Below are 24,169 nucleotides of genomic sequence, written 5' to 3'. Positions count from 1 at the left end.
CAGCATCACAACTTTACTGTTAGCCATGCAATTATTATCACCATCATTGTTAATTTAACCACATTTTACTGGCTTCTAACAATGAGATCCTTTAATGTTCTAAGTAACTGATATATTCTACATAGCTATGTAACTTCAAACTCATGACCCTAAAGATAATGTATTCCTTCAAACTGGTAGCCTGATCCTAAAATGAATTTTAGAGCTTTTTTTTGTTTTTAACGAAATAAATATATAATCTACTTCATAAAAGTGTTACTTTTAGGATTGTAATTGCTTTTTATATTTCCTTTGTTTCCAAGGTATAATGGTTTCATGAGTATGCTAGTTTTATCCAAGATAAAGAGTGTTTATGTATCCTTCATTTAATCACTTTATTCCTTAAAGTTTGCAGTAGAACAGGAATGATATGCTGTAGGAAAAATAGGAAAAATGTATCTACTTCTAGTCGGAATGCTTACACAATTAACCATAGATCTTCTTTTTTCAGGTTAACAGGATTTCATCTGCCACCACGGTTACCAGTACAAAATCTGTATTTTCACTGCGTTTGACCAGTGACTTTGCAGTGAGTGCTCATGGCTTTAAGTATACTATGAAGGTAAGTGAATCATCCGAATGTTTACCAAAACCATTCTAATATTTGTCTTCTGCTTGAATATGGAAAAAAAACAAACAAATGTTTCAAGGTATCAATGCATAAATTTAAGCATGGGAACACTTTATCATTCAAGATTTTTCTTGAGAAACCCATTAGGTTTATCTTTCTTTAAAATATCCTTGCAATATAATAGAAAGATACATTTTAAACATCTTTTTTCAGAACTAAACATCCACAGATAACTAGCTGCTTTTCTAAGCACAATTCTCCAAATGTTCAGTGTATACAATGTGAAATATATTAAAACTATTCCACTGAGGGAAATTAATTGAAAATGTTTTTAACATTACCATGGCTTTATCATACATTCTATCAGTTCTCTCCCTCCTATTAATCTCAACTACATTCCAGCTCACTTGGGATTAGAGCTCGCCTAATCATCCCTCATGCTATGGACCTCTTGTGCATGCCCTCTCCACTGCGTAGAATTCTCTCTACCTTCCCATCTCCTCCAAGAGGCCTTTTTGAATAGGTCTTCCTTACATTCTCCCTGTTGCCACTTCAGCACCACTTAAATACTTGGGTACTTACGTACATATCTTTCTACAGGGATAACCTGTATGATTTTTGCCTCTCAAAAATATGGATATATCTGTATTTAATGTCTGTATTGAGGGATACATTTTTCTCCCTCAATTACATTGTAAACTATTCAAAAATTTCTAGAAAAAACAAAACTTTTGTGCTACCTATTGTAACATTAAGTATCACCAAACTATTGTTCTATCCAATTGAGGAGTTTTAGCATGCTTATGAATTTTTGCGGGAGCCTGAATTTGCTGATTGATAGTGGTTTTTCAATCATATTTGCTGAGTGCTTACTGTGTGCAGACCACTGTATTAAGCACTTGCGAGAATTACAATACAAGAGAGTTGTGAGACATTCCCTGCTCCACTTAGTGAGTAATTTTTCAGGGTTATGTTGAATAACAGTTTTCTTCTTGATTTCAAATATTGGGTAGCAAGCCAACTGCTAACACATCTTTAAATTTTTGAATATCTCTCTATTAGGGTCTTCATTTATTTTTATAAGTTCTTCTGCTTTTTGTTGTTTTTTTTTTAATTGATACAACTTTTCAATTCTGAAATCATATCCAGTGATGGTGTGGTCATAATTTCTTCATCTCTTTTGGCATCTTGGAATGATGTATAGGATCATTAAGGTGTTCAGTTATAAATGGGTGTCTGTAACCTGGGATTTTCTAATACTTCCACCCATCTACAATTTATTTTAAAGTCTGCAATATCCCACTAGATTTTATAATACTTGAGGGCAGGTATCATGTCTATTTGTACTCTTCAAAGTTTAGGATAGTGCTTTGCACACAAAATAAACTCAATAAACACATTGGTTAATTGAATTTCCTATATGTGAAATATTACTCAAGATGGATTTTTCAATCAGAGAAGCAGCATTGCTCAGTAGAAGGAGCACGGGCTTTGGAGTCAGAGGTCATGGGTTTGAATCCCGGCTCGGTCATTTGTCAGCTGTGTGACTTTGGGCAAGTCACTTAACTTCTCAGTGCCTCAGTTACCGCATCTGTAAAATGGGGATGCAGACTGTGAGCCCCACGTGGGACAACCTGATTCCCCTGTGTCTACCCCAGCGCTGAGAACAGTGCTTGGCACATAGTAAGCGCTTAACAAATACCAACATTATTATTATTAATCAGTGGTATTTATTGAATGCTTACTTCATGCAGATCACTAAGCCCTTGGGAGAACTGATGGACATGATTCCCATCCTTATTTTCCATAGTAGAATTTTATCTTGGAGTATTAAGCAGACCTAATAATGTTTACAGTAAAACCGTTCTTTGACAATTTTGCGATCAATAAATTGTTTTATTGAGCACTTACTGTGTGCAGAGCCCTGTACTACGTGCTTGGGAGAGTACAATAAATTGGAGTAATCAATCAAATGTATTTATTGAGCACTAACTGTGTGCAAAGCACTGTACTTGGGAGAGTACAGTACAAAATACACTTTCCGTGCCCAAAATAAACTTACAGTCTAGAGGGGGAGACAGACATTGATATGAATAAATAAATTACAGATATGTACATAAAGTACTGTGGGGCTGGGATGGGGGATGAATATTAATTCATTCCATCGTATTTGAGTGCTTACTGTGTGCAGAACACTGTACTAAGCGCTTGGAATGTACATTTCGGCAACAAATAGAGACAATCCCTACCCAACAACAGGCTCACAGTCTAGAAGGGGGGAAGACAGGTAACAAAACAAATAGGCAATAAATATCATATTTGTCAAGCGCTTACTATGTGCCAGGCACTCTATTAAGTGCTAGGGCAGCTACAAAAGTCAGGGTGACACAGAAGGGAGTGAATGAAAAGTTAGAGAATTTAGTTAAGAAAGACCTCTTGGAGAAGATGTGCCTTCAATAAGGCTTTAAGGAGGAGAGTAATTGTCTATTGAATATGAAGAGGGAGGGTGTACCAGGAGAGAGGTCAGTGGCAAGATAGACGAGATTGAGGTACAGTGAATAGGTTGGCATTAGAGGAGCGAAATGTTCAGGCCAAGTGTAAGGGGGGTAGTGAGGTGTGAGGTAGGAGGGTAAAAGATAATTGAGTGATTTATAGTCAATGGTAAGGAGTTTCTGTTTGATGTGAAGGTAGGTGGGAAACCACTGGAGGTTCTTGAAGAATGGTTAAACATGGACCCAGGCAGGAGAGTGAAGTATGGACTAAAGTGGGGAGAGACAGGTGGCTGGGAGGTCAGCAAGAAGGCTGATACAGTAATCAAGGTAGGGTAGGATAAGTGATTGGATTAATGTGGTAGCGGTTTGGATGGAGAGTAAAGGGAGGATTTTAGTGATGTTGTGAGCATCAAACAGAACTTCAGATCATTCAGTGGACCCATTTGCTCTCATCCTGTCAAATTATACACCCTTTTGCAATCAATCAATGATATTTTTAGGGTACTTCTAGTGGGTAGAGTACTGTACTAAGTGCTTGAGAGAGTAAGTCACTTAACTTCTCTGTGCCTCAGTTACCTCATCTGTAAAATGCGGATGAAGACTGTGAACCCTATTTGGGACAACCTGATTACCTTGTATCTGCTGTGCTTAGAACAGTGCTTGGCACATAGTAAGCACTTAAATACCAACATTATTATTGTAATAACAGTATTATATAATTAGTTATATATTAATAATTATTATGAGGGTAGTCAGTATCCCTGCCATCAAGAAGCTTACAATCCAGTGGAGAAACACATTAAAATAAAATAAATTATAGAAATGGGAAGTTACAGACTTGTGTATAATTTTGTTAAGGGTGTGATGTAACAACATGCTTAAATGGTAGAGACCCAAGTCCACAGGTGTCATAGAAGAGAGGACCTGATATTCTTGTTAAATCAGACTGAAGAACATTGTTTTTTGTTTAGATTTTAGTGATCTTTACTCCACACAAATTTCCAGGCTTGTTTCTATTTTAGCCTTTCATCAATTTACAAGAAAATAAGGCATTGTTTTATTTCTGTTAAATACAGGTAAGATCTAAGAATGCAATAATTTCATATTAGTTACTCTAAACAGAAATAGCTCAAATCATTATTTCTACATCTTCCTCTCTACTCCCAGTCAAGAAATGCTAATCAGTGCTACCTCAAAATTGTTCATTTTTTCCTCAATCACAGAGTTCTGTGAGGATAATGCCAAAGAGGGCTGTTACACATCATTTCTTCCTTAAATGAGAAACCAGTTAAAAATAAAATGGTAGTTCCCTTTCATATACTGTGTTCCAAATGTAGCCACCTGCAATTTATTCATTGTTATGTATTGTGGAATTCAACAAAATAAATATTATGGAAATAGTTAATTAACTAACAATAGCTAAGACTTCTCACAAGGAGAGGCTCATTGCCCAATTTTTGACCTGGAGAAATATTATTTCAAAGATGGTCTCCAGTATAAAAAATAAAAATAAAATAAGTGAAAAAAAAAATGAGACATCACACTGTTTTTGAACAAAGCTATACCTTAAATTTCTCCTGTAAATTACTAAATTCCATTTTTTGAACACTAGCCTATGAGCTAGAATAGTATTGACTTTTTTGTTTTGTTTTGGCATCTGTTAAGCACTATGTACCAGGCAAGTAGTACTAAGTACTAGGGTTGGTATAAGATAATTGGTTGGAAACAGTCTATTTCCCATGTCGGGCTCACAGTCTTAATCCTCTTTCTGCAGATTAAGTAATTGAGGCCCAGAGAAGTTAAGTGACTTGGCCAGGACCACACAGCAGGCAAATGGTGGAGTTTGGAATAAAACCCAGGTCCTCTGATTCCCAGACCTATACTCTTTCCACTAGACCAGGCTGTTTGTCTTTGTTCTAGTATTAGAACAAATATGGAGTAGGAAAGCATTTGACTGGAAATGAGGATAACCATGTTCTAATCCCAACTCTGCCAATGAATGTCTTGCTGCGTTATCCTGATACAAAATTAAAAATCCCATTTTTCTCAATTTTAAAATAGGGATTAAAAATAGTTCTCTCTACCTATTAGATTAAAAACCTTGGATGTGACAGATTTTGGCTCACCTGATTATTTTCTATCTACTCCTCTGATCATCCCTGAGCTTGGTACATACATGGTGCTAAATAACTCATTATTATAATAATGTTGACAGTTTTGGGGTTTTATTTTTGAACACATCATTCCTTGAGATGAAATGTAGTTTTCAAAATACAATATTCTAATTCAAATGCAATCTACCACATTTGGACTAAATATACATTAAAAAAAATAAAAACACCTCCTTTTCCCCATTAGATTGTAAAAACCATGCATTTTACTTTATTTTAAAATCTTAGGCACCCTATTTATACACAGAGGGTTCTTTATACTATGGGAAGCTAAGAATTAAAGCTCCATTCATTGATTGACAAATATTGAGCAAAGGTGGAATCTGCCACTGGAGGCCAATTCCTATCCATCAAGGGAACTCAGTCTGGACATCCAGAAAGTAGAACCACCACAGGGAGTGAGGGATCAAGTAGATTTTTGTATGGGGTCCAAAGGGGTTTTCATTGACCTACATCTAAAAGTGTTTTCATCCAGGAGAGCTCCCTGGCTCCAGTTTGAACTAGAATGGAAAAAAATATGCAGCATGAGCAGTTAGAAGTTAAAGTAGTACTAGAATCACAGAGCAGCATCCTTGTTACTGAGGAACCACAAGTAATACATAGATTGTAAACTCCTCAACTCTGCCTTTTGTTGTATTCTTTCAATATCTCAGAACTGTGATCTGCACACAGTAGGTATTCAGTATAATGGGGTCTGCAATACCCTGAGCACAGGCTTGTGATTTGAAGGATGTGTGTTCCAGTCCTAGCTCCACCACTTGTCTGTGTGACCTTGGGCAAACCACTTAACTTCTCTGTGCCTCAGTTACCTCATCTGTAGGCCTGAGAATCAGAGGACAGGGTTCTAATCCTGATTCCATCACATACCTACTGTGTGATCTTGGGCATGTTATTTAACTTCTCTGTGCCTCAGTTCCGTCATCTGCTAAATGTAGATTAAGTTCCTCTTCTTCCTACTTAGGCTGTAAACCCTAAGTGGCTCCTATTTTCTTGTATTTACTCCAGGGCTTAGAGCAGTGCTTGGCATATAGTAAGTGCTTAATGAATACCACTATTATTATTTTTAGTATTATTACTCCATAAATAATACAGTACTTGAAAACTGCTATTGATTGATACAGACGGAAATTTCAAGGCTTCCCAGTGTCTTTGTATTTTGAACCTCTATAGGCCTTTGGTCCCAGACCCCCATATAAGCCTGTGGCCACTTATGTAAGAATAACCAGCAATGAAACCAACCAAAGAAGACCCTGTCAAGCTTTCTAGATCAAATTACTATTCAGGGACGTTGATCATACACTTTTGTGAGATACTGAGTGTATTCTTGTAAAGCAGCTCCAGATCAACAGAATCTCTTCATTTCCATACTTCCAATTGATCACACATCTTCCCCTTTGACTCCCAGTGCTGAAGGCAAAACAACCAGGATATTTGCTTGTGTTCATTCAGCAACTCTATAAAATCTCTTTTTCCTGGGATTAATTTATACATATTTATTCTGAGAATCTACAGGAACTTTTCTCTGTTCACAAAATGCCAGCTGGATTCTGGGAACAATGCCAAATGAAATTGCCCTCAAGTCTCAAAGCTGGGTCCCCTTCTATTCAGCACCAACTCATTCACTTCCATGGTTTCAACTACCACCTCTATGCAAATGAATCTCAAATTGACATCTCTGGCCCTTCTCTCTCTCCCTTTCTGCAGTCTTGCATTTCCTCATGCCTTCAAAACATCTCTACTTGGATGTCCCACTGACCCTTAAAACTTAACATGTACAAAACAGAACTCCTTATCTTCCCCACCAAACACTGTCCTTCCTTAGAATTTCTCATCACTGTAGACAGCACCACCATCCTTCCTGTCTCTCTGGCCTTTAGCCTTGGCATTATACTTAATCCTTCCTCTCTCACGCATATTCAGTTTATCACTAAATCCTGTCAGTTCAACCTTCACAACATCACTAAAATCCATCCAAATTGCTAGCATGATAAGTCAAGCATTTATCCTATCCCTTCTTTATCACTGAATCAGCCTCCTTGCTGACGTCCCTGCTTCTGTCTTTTCTCTGCACTCCAGTCCATACCTCACTCTGCTGCCCAGATCAATTTTTTATAAAAACATTCTCACCATATTTCCCCACACCTCCAGAGGATGTCCATCCACCCGTACATCAAACAGAAACTCCTTACCAGGGACTTTAAAGCACTCAGTCACCTTGCCTCCTCCTTTCTTACCTTACAATCCAGGCTGCTCACTTTGTTCCTCTAACATGAACTTACTCACTGTACTTCCTTCTCAACTATCCCATTACCAACCTCTCACCCACATTCTGCTTCTAGCCTCGTATGTCCTGCCTCTTCATATATGACAGATAATTACTCTCTCCACCTTCAAAGTCATTTTGAAGGCACATCTCCTCCAAGAAGCCTTCCCTCACTTAGGCCTCAATTCCTCTTTTCCTACCCCCTTCTGTTCTCCCCCAATTAGACTGTAAGCCCGTCAAAGGGCAGGGACTGTCTATGTTGCCGATTTGTACATTCCAAGCACTTAGTACAGTGCTCTGCACATAGTAAGTGCTCAATAAATACTATTGAATGAATGAATGAATGAACTCTGATTTGCTCCCTGTATTTACCCCTTTCTCAGCCCCACAATCAATCGTTTAGACTGTGAGCCTGTCATTGGGCAGGGATTGTCTCTATCTGTTGCCGAATTGTACATTCAAAGCACTTAGTATAGTGCTATGCACTTAGTAAGCGCTCAGTAATACTATTGAATGAATCAATCAATCATTTATTGAGTGCTTACTATGTGCGGAGTACTGTAATAAGTGCTTGGAAAAGTATAGCACAACAGTATAACAGACACATCCCCTGCCTCCAAAAAGTTTACAGTCTAGAGGGGCAAAGCATTTATGTACAAATCTGTAATTTTTTCATATTAGTATCATCTCTCCCTCAAAATTATGAGCTCATTGTAGGTAGGAAATGTGTCTACCAACTCTGTTACAACCTACTTCTCCCTAATGCTTAGTATACTGCTGTGCACACAGTAAGCATTCAGTAAATATGATTGAACTGCAGAAGGAGATAATCTTCTCACAAGTTCAGTGACACAACTCTGTGCAGAGAGAAGTTAATTTACCAGATTCTGTTTCAATCTAACAATAAAATCTACTGATAAACATTACCCACTATGCAATAAGTGGCAACAAAGGCAAGCATTGTGCAAAAAAGTAGCTCTTCTGTGGAGTTTTTAATGAGGAGAAAAGAAGGAAATGTGAAAAGAGCGGGTGTCATTAGGGAGTTTTAAAATAACTTAGTATTTTTTGTCATCTAACTTTAGAACAGAGAACCTTGCTGAGTGTTTTTGAGTGCTTTATATGTACAAAGTGCTACATGCATACTGAAATGAATAAAAAAAGCATGCATAAATTGCTACTAGTATTTATAAAGCCAAGATTCCACATCTAAGGATGGATATAATAAAGGATTAAAAGTACTTTAAAATGGAAAGAAAAAAAAGCCTGGATAATCATGATTGAAGTGTTGGACAATCATGAAGAGTGGACAGGGCAGGTACAGAAATTATTCACCAAATCCCATATTACCACTGAATTGTCAAAATAGAAATCTCAAACCCAACAAAGGAAAAGCATTTTCCCCACAGTAGAGGGTAGTATGACATAATAGTGGTTAGAACATGGGCCTGGGAGTCAGAAGGACCTAATCCCACTCCTCTTGTCTGCTGTGTGATCTTGGGCAAGCCATTTAACTTCCTTATGCCTCAGTTATCTCATTTGCAAATGGGAATTAAAACTGTGAGCCCCATGTGGGACATAGATTGTGTCCAACCTGATTAACTTGTATCTACCCCAGTGCTTAATACAGTACCTAGTTCATAGTAAGTATTTAACCAATACCATTTCATTCATTCATATTTATTGAGAGCTTACCCTATGAAAAGCACTGTACTAAAAGCTTGGAAAGTAGAATTCAGCAACAAAGGGAGTCAGTCCCCCCCACTGCTGCTGTTACTAGTGTGTACTGCTAATACTATTATTTGAGAAGCAGTGGCTCAGTGGAAAGAGCACAGGCCAGGGAGTTAGAGGACCTGGGTTCCAGTCCCAGCTCTACCACTTACCCTCTGTACAACCCCAAAAATGGTACTTGCTGAGGATCCATTACGAGCTGTGCTCTGTCCTGAGTGCTCGGGCAAATACAGTAGGAGCATAGAACATAGGCCCACAAGGAGTTTACATTCTGACTGGGGAGACAGGCATCAACATATTTACAGAAATGATAGGGATGGATAGACTCATTCAGTGACATTTATTGAACACATTGTTTCAGAGCATTTTACTACTTTTTGGGAGGGTGCAATGGAGTTGTAGACATGATCCCTTAGTTCAAGTATCTTACAATCTAGTGTATTTATGAATAAATACATATGTGCTAGTGATGCAAGGTAGCATGATATGACCTGAGGAATAGTCTTGATGGATGAGGGTGGTATTTCATGAGAGTTTTGCAGCTGGGGAGTGCTGTGATCTGATATATTTCAAGGTAGGAAGTTCTAGGTGAGGGGAAAAGTGTGAACGAAAGTGTGGTCAAGGTAGGGTAGGGAGTGAGATGCAGTTTGAAAGTTAAATTTAGGAGAAACAAAGGAAGCAAGCTGAGGAATAGTAGGCAAGCCCTAATGTGGAAGGAAGTCATGTTTTGTTTTTAACAAATTAAAATGCATAACAAACAATGCTAAGTGACTTCATAGTCCGTTCTGACTTGACATGTTCTCTTCCCTCTTGACAGCAAATACTAATTTGTGCAATATAGTATTCAGCAATTTACTCGCATATATATTCTAACATGCTATGTCGATTTAACAATACCTATAATGCATAAGAAAGATATGTATGGAAAATGGTTTTATTTTTGAACAAATTTTGAACCCCTCCTAAAATCTCTCTATGGTTTAATTTAATAAATTAGAGCAGGGACTAAAAGTGGCAGGTTTTCATTAACCACATCAAACAGTTACCACATCTATCACACACGGTTTCTACAGCTGTAGGCATTTCACACCAACATGTCTTGAAAAATCCTCTAGTCTTTCCAACCAAAAATCTCTAATCTCTCTGCATTTTGTCTTCTAATTGTTCCTGTTGACATTACAAAAAAACCCAAAAAACCCAGATGTCCAGTAAGAGCAGGTGAAGGAAGAATTGAGAAGGCAGACTTAACCAATCTGTGTTTCTAGATCTATCCCATAAACATCCTGGACCTGAACTCCCTTTGGATACCTTATTGGAGGATCAGCTAAGTAGTTCCAATACACTGAATTACTTCCAAACTGAAAATTCACCACTTTTTCCTAGCCCTATTGTTTTCAATGGAAATGATGGTTAACACTCATTTTTGACGGGCAGGAGTTTTCAAGAACATAACTATGCTCTTGTAGCCAAACATAACTATATTCAATCATAATCAAAACATGTAAAAATAAGTTTCACATAGGCCATATTGCTATATATTTTCTGTCATGCATTCCAGCTTTACAATGGGTCACAAAATTTTTGGCACTCAAAATTTTTCAGATATCACACAGGTGACCTAAGCTGCAGATCCCTAAAGTAACTTTTCTCCATTAGCCGCTGACTAATTGCTACTTTTCCAAATATGTATTCCTTTGTTTTTATTCTCCCAAATACCTAGGATGGGGTCTCTGCCCACAGCAAGTGCTCAATAAATGCCATTGCTTGCTCCTCGATATATGAGATGGAAAGTCTGAAGGTTTTGAAGCCAATTGTCAGGAGTAGTTTTCCTTGCTGAGGAGGAAAATGGGAAGGGACTAGAGGTTTTTGAGTGGAGAGATAAATGCTGAGCAACACTTAAGAGATGACGATCCATGCCACTGAATTTGGTTAGTATAAATTGGAATAGGAAGGTGTACCTATGCCCTACTAGGGCTCCCTTCCACACCACCCCTCACTTGAAGCCTAAATTCATGCTCCCAGCTCCTCTCTACCCGACTCAACCCCGTTGACCCCTTGTTCCCCTGTTTATCTCACACCTTCAACCCCCATCCCTGGATCACCTTCACTTTCTCTACTCCTGCTGCTGTGGATGGAATAGACTGCAGCCACATCAAATTTGTCATTGCCTTGTTACTCATTCATTCATGAAATAATATTTTTTGAATGCTTATGATGTGCAGAGAGAGAACAATATAGCAATAAACACATTCCCTGCCCACAATGGGTTTACAGTCTAGAGGGGGGAACTTAATTCTTCCCTTTCTACTCAGCAAAATTTCTTCTCTGCCCTCATCAACATCCATGACCATCACCCTCAGCAATTTTTCTTAATTCTTTGGACATTCTTACTTACCCTCTTGCCCTTTATCATAAGAGTTCATGTGTGGCCTTTTGCAGCAGAAATTTATCCTGCTGTAGAACATCCTTAGGTGGCCACAGGATTAATTTAACAAGGCTGCTTGATAAAAAAAAAAAAAAAGAAGACTGAGAGGTGGCAGGAAAGGTTGATAGTATCAATAACCACTGACTTATATAACTTACATCTCTATATTCAGAGACCAAAAGCACTCTTGATCATAGTGGGATCAAGGAGGTTGTAACTATTCAGTCTAATAACATGTCCAGTCTCTCTCAAAATGTTTGCTGGTTAAGAGAAATCTACTGTTTCAATTTTTGCTTTATAATTTTAGAATTAATTGTTCTTCCTATCATTTTCATATGTTCCTTAACATATCCAGGAAGTAATTAAAAAGTCAGCAGGAGGTATCTCTCTGTCAAAATCACAGAAGATTTTAGTTTTCATCTCAAGAATAATACATATTTTCTGAGTTAAAATTTTCTAGAATAGCATCAAATTCCATAAATATTCCCTTTTAAAAGTAAAAATAAATCATATTCAATGTTTTAGTTCTCACTTCTAAGGTTCTAATTTTAAGTGAGTTGTTTCGGAAGTGGTGACATTTTCTTTTATCTCTGTAGATATTTTGTTCTGTTTTCACATTTTCACATGGTAATTGTTACTCTTACTAGCTATGAAATCATATATTTTGGGTTAATTCAGTTTAAGTTTTCCAAAACTTCTCAAAAATTAAGTTTAATTTTTAAAACCCCTGTTTTTGAATCTCTCTGGTTCTGGCAATATTTGAAACACTTTTATTGTATTAACTCCAAATTTCTAGGCACACAGTGTACCTTACCTGGGTTTTCAGACATTGGTTATCTATCAAAGACACTGCAATGACATAGTCCAAAAGGAGAATTACTTTGAGTACTGCTGTAGAAATGCAGGCAGGTGTTTCCCCTTGATCTTCAACCACATTTTCAGCCTCTGGCGGAGTGAATAGAGAAGACTTGGAAGAAATCCATCTGGCAGCTCCTTAGAAACAGAAGCCAATCAGACTTGCCAATTGAGATCCTGGAGAATTTTACCTACTCATGAGAATTTTTCCTCTTCACCGATAAAGCATAATTCTCATCCAAAAACAAACCCCTCCTAAAATCTCTCTATGGTTTAATTTAATAAATTAGATCAGGGACTAAAAGTGGTAGGTTTTCATTAACCACATCAAATAGTTACTACATCTATCACATATGGTTTCTACAGCTGTAGGCATTTCACACCATGTCTTGAAAAATCCTGTAGTCTTTCCAACCAAAAATCTCTAATCTCTCTGCATTTCGTCTTCTAATTGTTCCTGTTGACATTACAAAAAAACCCAAAAAACCCAGATGTCCAGTAGGAGCAGGTGAAGGAAGAATTGAGAGGGCAGATTTATCCAATCTGTCTTTCTAGATCTATCCCATAAAGATAGAAAAACATCCTGGACCTGAACTCTCTTTGGATGCCTGATTGGAGGATCAGCTAAGTAGTTCCAATACACTGAATTACTTCCAAACTGAGCCAATTCTAGATTTGAAATGGCTCCCTGTTTTTTTTTCCCCTCCATTTATTTACCTTCCCCTCTGCTTTAGTTGCTTCCTAGCACTAAGTCACCCTCTTGGTGCAGGCTTGACTTTAATTGTAAATATGTGAGCTGCTTGAAAGACAAATAGAAACAGATTGAGAAAAGACATGAGCTAGAGACCCAGGGTCGAAGAGAATGCATATCTTTTTTTTCTTCTTCCTGTTTTGCAGCATCTTCTGTTCTCAGTGTCTAGTAATGCTACTAATGGAGCTTCTTGGACCCAGTGTACTGTAGGAAGCAGGGAAGTAGTATGGCTTGGAGAGAGCATGGGCCTGGGAGTTAGAATTCTTGGGTACTAATCCCAACTCCTCCATTGACCTTTCATGCGAGCTTGGGCAAGCCACTAAACTTCTCTGGGCCTCAGTTTCCTCATCTGTAAAATGGGGATTAAGACTGTGAGCCCTATGTGGGACGAGCACTGAATCCAACCTGTTTTCCAAGACCTTTGTACAGTGCTCTGCACATGGTAAGTATTCAAATATGACTGAATGAAGAATTACCTTGTATCTACCCCAGTGTTTAGAATAATAATAATAATAATAATAATAATGTTGGTATTTGTTAAGCACTTACTATGTGCAGAGCACTGTTCTAAGCGCTGGGGTAGACACAGGGTCATCAGGTTGTTCCACATGAGGCTCACAGTTAATCCCCAGTTTACAGATGAGGTAACTGAGGCACAGAGAAGTGAAGTGGCTTGCCTACAGTCACACAGCTGACAAGTGGCAGAGCCGGGATTCGAACCCATGACTTCTGACTCCCAAGCCCAGGCTCTTGCCACTGAGCCACGCTATTACATACATATACTTATTCTCTTATGTCACACAGCAGACAATGCTATTACTTATTCTTTAGTATTCTGTGCAGATGTTGCCATGGAATATTGATGCTAGTTTTACTTAGCAAAATTTGACTTTTCCCTCCTTAAGGGTGCAATTTACACCTTGTGTAAACACCTTGTTAAACTTAATGCCCTTCGCTATATTGCTTCCTGTGATTGCAATCTGCCAGACAGGTTCCAAGCAGTGTAAAGGAACTGTAATTGATAGATTAGGATAATTAAGTGAAAGAAGCTGGAAGTAATGGTCAGCAAGTATAGTAGAAAAGCTTGGGGGAAATGCCTGTCACTGCTGCTCTCTCTTATCTTAAAAGACAACAGAGACATTCCGGGCAGGAGGAGACCTTTTAGATGGAGATGGTAGTGCTGGTCTCAGACCATACATGGACAGAAGGCCTAGGGAGATTAATCATCCCGCAGTAGGAAATCCTCATCGCCCCTGGTTTGGAAGGCTTAAATGATGTCAGAGACCTCATCATCTCTGGGTGGAGGGCTTAATGTAAGCATGATCTTTTTTGATTAATGTTTTGTGCATGCTAATACATTATTTCTTACTGTACTGAATATCGGGTCTGTTTCAGTGGTAAAGCTGAGTCGTGAACCCCTACACTGTCCCTAATTGGCTCTACTGGGACGTAACACTTCCTTATTAAATTTTAACTGACTTGATATTTATTTATTCACTATAGTATATAAGTGCTTACTATGTACCAGATGCTATACTACATGCTGGAGTAGATAAAAGCTAATCCAAATGGATAGAATCCATGCCCCACATGGGGCTCACAGATTTATCCCCATTTTACAAATGAGGTAACAAGTCACCAGAAGTGATGTGACTTGCCTGTGGTCATACAGAAGATAAGGTTCAGAACAGAGATTAGAAATGAAGTCCTTCTCACTCCTAGGCCCGTGTTCTATCCACTAGGCAACATGCTTCTCCAATTATTAAATTCTATATACACATACCAGAAGCAGCTTGGCTTAGTGGAAAGAGCATGGGTTTGGGAGTCAGAGTTCATGGGTTCTAATTCCGACTCTGCCATTTGTCAGCTGTGTGACTTTGGGCAACTCACTTAACTTCTCAGTGCCTCAGTTACATCATCTGTAAAATGGGGATTAAGACTGTGAGCCCCCAGTGAGACAACCTGATAACCTTGTATCTACCCCAGCGCTTAGAACAATGCTTGGCACATAGGAAGTGCTTAACAAATACCATCAATATTATGATTATTATACCAAAACATCTTTATGATAGATGGGACATTCTGAAGAGGGCATGTCAGTGGAGTCACTATGGGTTGTAAATGACTCAGTGGGATTTGGAGAAGTAGAATATTCCTTTAGCACCTATTTATCTTCTATTGTTTATCCTCTTTATCCTATTTATTCTATTTATCCCCTTTTGGTCTGTTAGTACCCTGTACTTCTGTACCAATTTTTTATGTGAAACTGTACTTCGTATAGCATTCGGTTCTTGATGTTATATTATTATGGATATGATAAGAGTGCTAAATAGAGTGCAAAGAGCCCTGGAAAATATTGAAATTACATTCAAACCTCTATTTGATTTTTGATCTTGAAATCATCAGGGTCAACATTCACAGTCCGATAAAAACCAAGATTCATGGGCTACCTGAATGCCATGTAAAGTAGATTTTTTACCGAAGGAGTAAATTAAATGGCATCTTTGTCATAATTAAGGTTAATATTAAACCAAAAATGAAACATGTAATCATAATTAAATTTTTAAATATAAAACAACTTACAATCAGAAAGCTTCAAAAAGTAAAATGATTTATATCACTTGTTTTCTTTTTCCAGTAAAATTAACTCAGGGTGTTTATGCCAATCATGTCTATTTGAAATACGTGCCACCGACATTGCCTACATTCCTTTCAGAGAATGGCATTAAATAAACTCAACATTTGTCAGCTTTGGCATTTTCATTTGGCATTCGAGGTTGAATTAAACCTTATAACCATCATCATATTTGACTCAGAGACTAGATTTTTCATAAAGCTAGTAGCTTTGCTTTATGCAATAGTATGAATAGAGGTAATTTTATATATCAAGCCCGTTGTTAGGTAGGGATTGTCTCTGTTTGTTGCCAAATTGTACTTTCCAAGTGTGCAGTACACTGCTCTACATGCAGTAAGCGCTCAATAAATATGACTGAATGAAAGAATATTTAAATAAAATGGAAGGCAGTGTGGCTTTGTGTCAAAAGTTCATCAGACTGGAAGCTGGGAGACCTTTTGCCATCCCAATGCTGCCTTGATCACTGTGACAACCTTGAGCAAGTTACTAAACTTTTCTGGAGCTAAGTTTTGTCATCTTTAAAATGAGGATAAGGTACCTTTTCTTTCAACCTCTTACATTGTGTGCCAAGTGTAGGTTGAAAACTGTCCAATTTGATCATCTTATACCAATTGTGCTAGCACAGAGTAGTGCTTAGCACAGATGCTAAGCTGAATAATACCTAATACAAACCATTTTCAAGGATGATGCTACTGACAGTAAGATTTTGTGTGTGTGTGTGTGTGTGTGTGTGTGTGCGTGCACCTGTGCTCTGGAGGGGGGCAGGAGCAGAAGGCCATTTCAGAATTAACATACCAGACCATATTCTTAATACAGGAGGAGGGTGGATTCTTAGTGGGTTGATCCTATTCTGGGCCTGTTCTCTGTTTTTGAGCATGTTTCTTAACACAATCTTCATAAAGTCTCCGCCTGAATAAAGCAACTTTTCTCCCTATTGCTTCTATTACTCCCAGTGACTGCTATTACTCCCTATTTCTCTATTAGTCTTTAAGCTCATCATCTAGGCTTTAAGCTCATTCTAAGCAATGAACATATCTATCAATTCTGTTACAATGTACTCTCTCTAGTGTTCTGCACTCAGTAAGCATTCAATAAATGTGATGGACCCTTCCCAAAACAAATCAGTCTACACCAGAGACCTCCCAACAGTTCACTAATATCAATTAATATGACATTTAAGTTTACAAAGACCTCCCTTAAGAGCATGTTTGTTGAGCATGGGTTAAATTGAGCTGAGTTAATGAGTTAAGTTGCCCAACTTTCTACTCTGAAGATTTTTTTAAGTAGGGCAGAAAACTATATTAAACAGAATGGTTTAGGTCTTTGGTCACTCATCTAAGTAGGTGCTGTCAATGAATGAGTCACAGATTGGATCTAGATCATTTTGGCTTTTCTGGATGATTTTGGCCTGGTTAGGTGAATCCTTGCTTGGACCAAATCTTTTTTTAGACCCTGATTGTGCCCGTCACCACTCAGGCATCTTTTGAAGCTATCAGGTTCTATTTGACTCCCAGGTTAACTACTACTTCAGGACATGCTTATTTGTCTCTAGAAATGTACACACATTTAACTCCATCTCTTGTCCTTTAAGCCCTTCTGCATTTACCCTATATGATACTTGTAAAATGTACATTTTTTAAGTATTGAATCCAAACATCAAGGAAGAGAAATTTAACAAGGTGACTCTACCTACACATTAACACAGAATACGTAGACCAGGAACCACTATTATTATTTTGCTATTCTTTCTTAAAAGAGGAAAAGTTCATAATTAAGGGGGATTTTTTTCCTGGAACATTTTACGCTTTGAAGCACACTCATTTGAACTAAAGGAAATGTCTTAAGACGATGTTAGAGAGCCCATTTTAACCTCTTGTACGGGTAAATTCCATCTGAGCATATTTAGTATATTTTTATTCCAGGAAAATGGTTGGAGTAAACGGTCCCACTCAACACAATCTAATGCAGTCAGAAATCAAAACTATTACACCATAGAAGAAAGAAACTATTCCCAAGGAGAAATAATGTTTGGGGTCTTGCTGAACCTATCTACCACAACCAGCGTGATAGCAATGATCCTAGACATCCCAGATATTAGTTTCTGGCAAAAGGGAATTTCTATAGGAAAGACAATCTAGCAAAGTGGAATTGGTTGGATTCTCTTGGCCAAGTCAGAGGGAAGCAGCATGGCCTAATGGAGAGATTGTGGGCCTGGCAGTCAGAGGACCTGGGTTCTAATCCCTGCTCTGCCACTTGTCACGGTGTGACCTTTGCCGAGTTACTTAACTTTTTCTGTGCCTCCGTTACATCATCTGTAAAATGGAGATTGACTGCAAACCCCATGTAGGTGTGGACTGTGTTTAATCTGGTTAGCATGTATCTACCTGTCACCCATCGCCCGGGGACAGGTTCGTTCAGAATTGGCATGGGGAAAGAGGAGAGGGCAGGGATGGAAAGCCTGAGTTTTGTATAAAATTTATTCCGTGAGTCCAATTATATTATTTGCTTATTTAGACACAATGAACTGAACTTCCCTTTTGGGAGGAATACACTTGTATGGTGGTATTAGAGCTTCCCTGAGGGGAAGAGTGTACTCGTATATTACTCATGCGGGGCAGAACCCCGCATGAATCATTTGGAGATGATAGTTACAAAGGAATGTAATGATAACAGTGTTTAATTTTAAGTATGTCATCCTGAATTTTTTATTATTCAGAGTATCAAAATGCCAATTTTATAATACATTGTTTTAGTTGACTGTGGATTTCACTGTTGATTTGTGTCTGTTGATTTTCCCCCACTAGATTGTAAGGTTTTTGAAGGCAGGTAAGAGGCCATTTATTTATAATAGATGCTTAGTAAATACTACTGAACAAATGCACAATTAGAAATATAGAGTTGTGGTCTTTGAGAATATTTTTTTTATTTATTATTTATTATTTAAAATTTTGAATGTGGACTTAAATACACTAGGTTTACAGCGAAAAACTATGGTAAATTAGAAAGAGCTTAACTTCAGATTCATTTAAATTATGTGAAAATAAACAACTGTACTATTTGGAATTGTTGAAATCGTCCTCTGTATGCTCTGGTGGAAAAGAATTCTCACCATCTTTCCCCGCCTCTGTTCTCCGGTGGTGATAAAAGGTGTGGTCCAGTGGATAGACCATAGGCCTGGAAAACAGAAGGACCTGGATTCTAATCCCAAATCTACCACGTCTCTACTGTGTGACCTTGGGCAAGTCAATTAATCTGTTAAATGGGGATTAAAACTGTGAGCCCCATGTAAATTTGGATAGTGTCCAATCTGATTAATTTGTATCTACTCTACCACTTTAAATAGTGCCTATAATTGTGTCTACCATCTCTATTGTATTTTACTTTACAATGCTCTGTACACAGTAAGTGATCAAATACCATTGATTGAAATTAAGTATTCTGAGGACTGTTGCTTTCTCGTGCTACTGATACACTCTTTTATAACATGTGATCAATCAAATCAATTATATTTGAGCTCTTACTGCATACAAAGCACTGTCTGAGCCCTTGGGAGAGTAGTACAGTATAACAAAGTTGGTAGACACGTTTCCTTTCCATAAGGAGTTTACAGTCTAGAGGATAAATATGAGTACATACAAGCAATCTAAGCATTATTTACAAAATCAGTAGTTAAACACAATAATGAGTTGTTATAATTTACTTCACTCAGATTTAATATAGACAGAAAAAAACCAACAAATTTCCATTCATTTTCCTGGAACTTGTATCCATAATTCAAGAATAGTTCTTTTTCAGCCATCACCAACTTAACTTTAACTAGGAAAAGGTTAGAGGTTTTTAAAGGACCACTGTGTTGCTACAGTGTCTATGATGCTGCCACCAGACATTCTCAGAAGACACCCACTAGCTCTTGTCTTCTAGTGCCATCAATGTTTGACAAGTTTTGCCTCCATATTAATTCAAATCTTGCATCAGGCTTTAATCACAAAAGTATAAAATCAGACTTGTATTTCTAGAAACAGTAATAATTGCAGTAGTAATTGTGGCATTCATTAAGTGCATACTGTGTGTAAAGCACTGTTCTAAACTGTGGGGAAGATATGTAAGATCATCAGGTCAGACTCAATTCCTGTCCCACATATGGTTCATAATTTAAGTAGGAAGGAGAACAGACATGGAATCCACATTTTACAGATGAGGTAACTGAGGCACAGAGAAATTGTGATTTACCCACTTCTTGGGCATGTGGTTGACATGTAGTAGAATCAGGATTAGAACCCAGGTCCTTTGACTCCCAGGCCCATGCTCTTTCAACTAGGCCATGCTGCTTCTTAGAAAAATGAACCTCTGTACATGATAATGACAATGATAATGATAATGATGCATTTAATATGCATCAAGCACTAGAATAGGTTCAAGCTAATTTGATTGGCCATAGTCTCTGTCCCACACTGGGCTCACTTTCTACAAAGGAGGAAGAACAAGTATTTTGTTCCCATTTTACAGATGAGGTACCTGAGACACACAGAGCTTAAGTAACTCTCCCAGCAGACAAGTGCTAAATCCAGGACTAGAACCAGAGCTCCTGATTCTCAGACCTGTTATCTTTCCAAAAGGTCACTCTGCTTCATGTAATTAATGTTGGTATATGTCAGTATTTGTTAAGCGCTTACTATGTGCAGGGCACTGTTCTAAGCACAGTAGACACAGGGGAATCAGGTTGTACCACGCAGGGCTCACAGTCCTAATCCTCATTTTTACAGATAAGATAACTGAGGCACAGAGAAGTTAAGTGAATTGCCCATAGTCACACAGCTGACAAGTGGCAGAGCTGGGATTTGAACTCATGACCTCTGACTCCAAAGCCCATGCTCTTTCCACTGAACCACACATGAGCTGTTCCAGGTGACCCAAAATATAGATAAGTAAGGTGATGAGAACTCTATATACCTTAGATTGTGCTGTGACTGTCCAAAGGAGAAAGCAAGTAGAATAAATATGAAATGGAAAAAGGGGAGACAGGTTTCATGGAAAGGGGAAATAATAAAGAGATTGGAGAAAAAAGGAAGAAAGGAAAATGAAAAGGGGAAAAGGAGAGGAAAAAAAGGAAGAGTTGAAAAAAAATAGTGGGGAGAGTGGAAAGCCTGAAAAAATAGAGTAAATGTAAAGATAGAAGAGGAGAAGGGAAAGAAAAGAGGAAAAAGTACTTATCGTTTGCCACCATGGCCATCATCTGCTATTGATGTGACTCTCCAAATAGCAGTTAAATAATAATCATTATGGAACTTCTTAAGCACTTACTATATGTCAAACACTTTTCTAAGTGCCAGGGTAGATACAAATTATTCAGGTTGGATGCAGTCCCTGTCCCACACAGGGCTCCCACTCTTAATCCTGATTTTACATATGAGGTAACAGAGGCCTAGAGAAGTTAAGTGACTTGCCCAAGGCCACACAGCACACATGTGGCAGAACTGGAATTAAGAACCAGGAAATGATGCAGGAAATCAATCCATGCATAAATTGTAATGGTATTAAATGTTTAGGATTTAAAGGGTAAATAGATTTTTAATTGAGTTATAATCTTATAGTAGTTGAGGAATCCTTTGGAAAAAAAAAACTAAAAAAAAAAGATATGAAGAAATTATAAATATGTTGAGAGCATGAAAACATTAGAATCAACTTTGAAATTGCAGAAATTTGTGATTGAGATTCAGAATTCAGTGGTTTCAGAAAAATTAGAAATATTAATTGGAATCTTTATTGTTCATTGAACGCTTGTGTATTTACGTCCTTTAATGGGTTTATGGACCTCCAACTCAGAAACCATGTTTGCAAAAGATTGTAGAGGTCCAAAGAAGAATTGGTCCCAATGATTTCCCTCTCATCACCAAGGAGAAATTCCTCACTGATGGTTTTGCCACATGCATTCAGCTCTCTCCTTGTACTTATTCCCACTCCCCTTCCAGACCACAGACTTCACTCTCATACCAACCTATGTACCGTGCTCATTCCTTGCATGCATTCTTCCCCGCTTTCTGGAATTGCTTTCTCCTTTCATATTGCCTTCCTAATCTCTCATCTCTCGATCCTTTTTTCCTTCCCTCGTGCATCACCTATGCTCTTGAGTTTGTACTCCTTGACGCTGAGATACTCAATAACAATCCCCGAGTTCTTATGGATGCGTTCTTGTGGTCATGGGTTTTTACGTGTATTATTTTTAATTATTATCTTCCCTCATAGATTGTATGCTCCTTGGGAACAGGGATTATGTATATCTACTCGATTGTACTCTTCCAAGTGCTTAGTGTAGAGTTTTGCACAAAATAAGTGCCCAATGAATAGGAGAGAAGCAACATGGACTAGAAAATAGAGAATAGGCTTGGGAATCAGAATTATCCTGGTTCTAATCCTGACTCCATCACTTGTCTGCTGTGTGAACTTGGGCAAGTCATTTAACGTTTGTGTGCCTTGATCACCTCATCGGTAAAATGGGTATTAAGACCGATGGCCCCATGTGGTTCAGTAGAGTGCTAGGCACATAGTGACTGCTTAACAAATACCATAAAAACAAAAATAGGGTCAATTGAACTATTGAAAAGGGCAAATAAAGGTGTAAACAAACTGCTGAGGATCTTTGATAGGAATGATAGAGAGTATTGGGACAATAGGTGGGTGGTTCAATGAGGTTGTGAGGGGTTTTTGGGTTTTTTTTTTAAGTTTAGGGTGTATGGGGAAAAGTTTGAAAGCAGGGGACTAGGAGCCATCAGAGTGAGAGGATGAAGATGGCAGTCAGAGAGGAAGGAAGAATGCATGAAAGAGTTTTTGGAAAATGAGATGGGATGGGTCTGAGTGTAGGTGATAGGGATATATTTTAAAAGCAATGTCAGCACAGGAAATAGGGCATATTATCACATACTAACTCTAGTGAACTACAAAATCTAATGCCTTTGATTTTTAGCCCTGCTGTCTGAATTATGAAGTTCTTCATTCAGTAGTATTTATTGAATGCTTACTATGTGCAGAGCACTGTACTAAGCGCTTGGAATGTACAATTCAGCAACAGGTAGACCATCCCTGCCCATTGATGGGCTTACAGTCTAATCAGGGGAGACAGACGGACAAAAACAAGACAACTTAATCACGATAAATAGAATCAAGGGGATGTGCACCTCATTAATAAAATAAATAGGGTAATAAAAAAAATTACAAATGAGCACAGTGCTGAGCAGATGGGAAGGGAGGGGGGAGGAGAAGAGGGAAGGGGGGGAAAGTGGGCTTAGCTGAGGAGAGGTGAAGTGTGGTGGTGGGGGGAAGGTATGAAATGGTCTTTGTCCAGCCCTTTAGCTAACCAAGAGAACAACCTGTCTGAGTGTTGCTCATTAAAAATCCTTCCATTTACTTTTAACTAATTATGTACATTTGTATTGAGATGCCAAAGACAGAAGAGTAGGAGAAAGAATCAGTAAATAAGGAATGAAAAGCAATGGGAAAGTAGGAGGTGTGAGTTTGTATTTTTTATAACTGCACTAAAATCAGTCTCCTCACTGACCTCATTGTTTCTTCTCTTTCCACTCTTCAATCCATACCTCATTCTGTTGCCCGGACCATTTTTCCAAAATACATGTGCTGCTCACTGTTCTCCAATCTATAAGAACCTCTAGTTGTTGCCTATCCATCACTGCATCATATAGAAAATCCTTACCATTGGCTTTAAAGCACTCAATCAACCTGCCCCCTTCTGTTTTACTTAGCTGATTTCCTACTACAATTCAGCCCATTCACTTTACATCTCTATTGCCAACCTAATCAGTGTACTTCAATCTCATTGGTCTCCTGGCACACTTCTGCTCCTGGCACACTTCCTCCCTCTGACTTAGAGATTTCTCCACCTTCATATATTGTAGACATTCTCCCAACCTTCGTAGTTCTTTTCCAAAGTCTTTTTCCATCTGTTTCAAAAGGCCGTCCCCAGCTAAGCCCTCATTACCCCTACTCCTTCGCCCTTCTGCAGCACACTTGCACTTAGATCTGTATCACTTAACCACTTCATATTCACCTCATCCTCATCCCCAGAGCACTTATGTACATATCCATAATTTAACGTCTTGTTTCCCCCTCTGGACTGTAGGCTCTTGTGGACAAGGAATGTGTCTACCAACTCTTTTGTACTCTCTTAAGAACACAATTGCTCAATAAATACAACTGAAAAAAAAATGTCTCGATTATACTTTTTTTT

At 38.2% G+C, this 24,169-nt stretch overlaps 1 protein-coding gene across 1 annotated transcript in view; it reads left to right on the top strand.

Annotated features, from left to right (window-relative positions):
• CSMD3 (CUB and Sushi multiple domains 3) overlaps window positions 1-24,169 on the top strand; it is a 778,187-nt gene that overhangs the window by 163,404 nt on the left and 590,614 nt on the right. The window contains 3 exon segments of the mRNA XM_029063925.2: window positions 491-513; window positions 516-588; window positions 3,116-3,132. Of these exon segments, the coding sequence (XP_028919758.1) occupies window positions 491-513; window positions 516-588; window positions 3,116-3,132 (113 nt within the window).

This window comes from Ornithorhynchus anatinus, chromosome 4, assembly GCF_004115215.2.
Source record: "Ornithorhynchus anatinus isolate Pmale09 chromosome 4, mOrnAna1.pri.v4, whole genome shotgun sequence".
In the NCBI taxonomy this organism is placed as follows: domain Eukaryota; kingdom Metazoa; phylum Chordata; class Mammalia; order Monotremata; family Ornithorhynchidae; genus Ornithorhynchus; species Ornithorhynchus anatinus.
This window is presented reverse-complemented; position numbering and strand designations above follow the sequence as displayed.